The sequence below is a fragment of the Aplysia californica genome, unplaced genomic scaffold (genome assembly GCF_000002075.1).
Source record: "Aplysia californica isolate F4 #8 unplaced genomic scaffold, AplCal3.0 scaffold01328, whole genome shotgun sequence".
In the NCBI taxonomy this organism is placed as follows: domain Eukaryota; kingdom Metazoa; phylum Mollusca; class Gastropoda; order Aplysiida; family Aplysiidae; genus Aplysia; species Aplysia californica.
This window is the reverse complement of record NW_004798598.1, coordinates 55,771-58,714: the sequence shown is the minus strand read 5'-3', so window position 1 is coordinate 58,714 and position 2,944 is coordinate 55,771. Positions and strand designations below refer to the sequence as shown.

At 42.0% G+C, this 2,944-nt stretch overlaps 1 protein-coding gene across 1 annotated transcript in view; it reads left to right on the top strand.

Annotated features, from left to right (window-relative positions):
- Window positions 1-2,944, top strand: part of LOC101853050 (G-protein coupled receptor GRL101) — a gene marked incomplete at its 5' end in the record, with an annotated part of 9,277 nt that overhangs the window by 2,439 nt on the left and 3,894 nt on the right. The window contains 3 exon segments of the mRNA XM_013090540.1: window positions 1,027-1,176; window positions 2,061-2,235; window positions 2,668-2,840. Coding sequence (XP_012945994.1) covers window positions 1,027-1,176; window positions 2,061-2,235; window positions 2,668-2,840 — 498 coding nt within the window.

Here is a 2,944-nt window from a genome sequence, read left to right as displayed (position 1 = left end):
CTCTCTCTCTCTCTCTCTCTCTCTCTCTCTGTATGTCTCTCTCTATTTCTCTTTCTTTGCCTCTCTCTCTCTCTTTCTCTCTCTCTTTCTCTCTCTTTGAAAGTGTTTATATATGTATGCATATGTGTATAGAGGATTCTGACTCAAATGACCTTTAAAGCCTCTTATAAATTAAAACTTTTACAAAAAAACTGTAACAATATGTTAAGTATATTGGGCATTGACAAGCAGGTCTTTAAATCGTATCCTCATAAGAGTAAAGTATCTATAATATCGTTGGTATAGCAAATCTTATAACGACAATAATTGCTCCCCAGAGACATCTCCAACAACAGGCTGCAGACAATCGGCAAGAGCGTCTTCTATGGAATGCCACAACTTTCGCTGCTGTAAGTCCGCGTAGGTCAGAGGCGGGTCACACTCAACCGCTGAGGGGTACGCGCTCAGATTACGCGTAACTCCCTTTGAGCCACACCGGACTGAACCGGCCTTCCCTTCATTTTGCCATTCGGGCTTTTACCGGCCTGACCCACCTACAAGTTTAGAAATAAGTACATTCCACTTTAAGTTTAGATGCCGACGTTTCAGGTCTTTGTATATGAAATTTCATTGAAATACGTACGTCGCTTAGATCAGAAACAAAAGCAACTTCTTTGCTACACCCCCCGAACCACTAGGGAAAAAATGAAATAATTCAAGCCCCCTTTCAAATAATATTAGTTAAACCATTTTCCTTCAAATGCAAAGACACGTTCATGTTTTAATGTTTAATGTTTTCATCATTCTTTCTTTCTATTTAGACTAACTGACGAATTCAGATTTTAATACAACAAAACATCATGTCTCTATTGCTCTCAAGACAAACGGACGAATTCAGATTTTGTTATGCTACGCCACAAGTGTTTTCTCACCTCACCAACTGACGAATTCAAGGTTTTCTACAGATAATTATTACGTTACCCCTATCTGCTCTTCAGACTGACAGACGAGTTCCGCTTCTGCTGCCTAGCCCATGATGTAGGCCAGTGCTACCCAGAGGCGGACGAATTCTCTTCCTGTGAGGACCTCATGTCCAACCACGTCCTCCGTGTAGCCATCTGGCTCCTGGGTCTGGTGGCCACCTTCGGCAACGCCCTGGTCATCTTTTGGCGCTCACGGGAGGTCCGGGGAAGGAAGGTCTGGGTTTACTTGTTGTTGAGGTCCAAATGTCTGTCTGTGTGCCTGTGCGTCTGTGTGTCTGTGTGTATGTCTGTTTGGCTGGCTGGCTGGCTGGCAAGATATCTATCTATCTATCTATCTATCTATCTATCTATCTATCTATCTATCTATCTATCTATCTATCTATCTATCTAACTTTACTTGTTTTGAGGTCTGTCTTTCTTACTAGCTGGCTGGAAACCTCTGTCTCTCTGTCTCTCTCTCTCTCTCTCTCCGTAAATCTCTCTCTTTCTCTCTCTCTCTCTCTCTCTCTCTCTCTCTCTCTATCTATCTATCTATCTATCTATCTATCTCTCTCTCTGAGACACCCCCCTCTCTCTCTCTCTCAGACTCTCTCTCTCTTTTTCTCTCTCTGTCTAGGGTGCTATTTCCCTCCATCTCTCTCACCCTCCTCTCTCCTCATTATAACAACATATCGTCGCCTCAGAACATTTTGTCCAAAGTGTACACAAGTAAAGAGGCATTTTCAACAAAATAGTTCTGATGCAAGGATATATTGCAAAACATCTACAGTCTACAATCCACAATAGACAACCTACAGTCTACGATCTACAATCTACAATCTACAATAAACAATCGACATACTGTAATCTACAATCTGCAATTTACACTACAATCTACAATCTGCAGTCTACTATCTGCAACCTACAATCTACAATCAACAACCTAAACCTACAACCTTCAATCCACAACCTACAATCTGCAATCATCCCAACCCCTACCACAGGTCCACTCTATCCTGACCACAAACCTTGCACTGGGTTACTTATAAGCTGCAATCTACAATCTACAATCTTCAATCCACAATCTACAATCAACAATCCCCACCACCCGTACCACAGGTCCACTCAATTCTGATCACCAACCTTGCCCTCGGCGACCTACTGATGGGTGTGTACCTCCTGATGATCGCCTCTGTGGACTCACACTACCGCGGCGTCTACATGCTGCATGACCTCTCGTGGCGGCACTCCGCGCTCTGTCAGTTCGCGGGCTTCCTCTCCACGTTTTCCTCAGGTACAGCAACAATCGTTGGTGGAGAAATTGAAAAAATAATAATAATAATGATATGATGATGATGATGATGATGATGATGATGATGATGATGATGATGATGATGATGATGATGATGATGATGATGATGATGATGATGATCAAAGTTTCCTATCAACTAACCATGTTTAATGTGGCCTACCCACATACCTGGCATTATGCAGTTGCGAGCGCAGTATGACACTTACCAAAAAGAAAGAAAAGGAAGAAGAAGAATAAAAAGAAGAAGAATATAATACAGTATTTACTAAAAATGTGCTAAATATTTCAGAGATATCAGTGTTCATTGCAAAGTGTTTTTTAATTTGTTAGATCACTTCCAGTCACCAGTGTTCCCTGTAAACAGCATTCGGAGTTACAAATGTTCACTGTCAGATGTTCTTTTCTTTCTGCTAGAGTTGTCGGTGCTGACGCTGACTGTGATCACGATCGACCGTCTCGTCTGCATTATTTTCCCGCTCAGACTGACCAGACTGAGTGTGCGTGACGCCGCAGTGGCCATGACGCTGGTCTGGTTACTTGTCTTTTTCATCTCGGCCTTACCTCTCATGGACATTGGGTATTTTCTGGTGAGACTTGTTACGTACTTTTTTGTATAGCTATCTATCTATCTATCTATCTATCTATCTATCTATCTATCTATCCATCTATCCATCTATCTATCTATCTATCT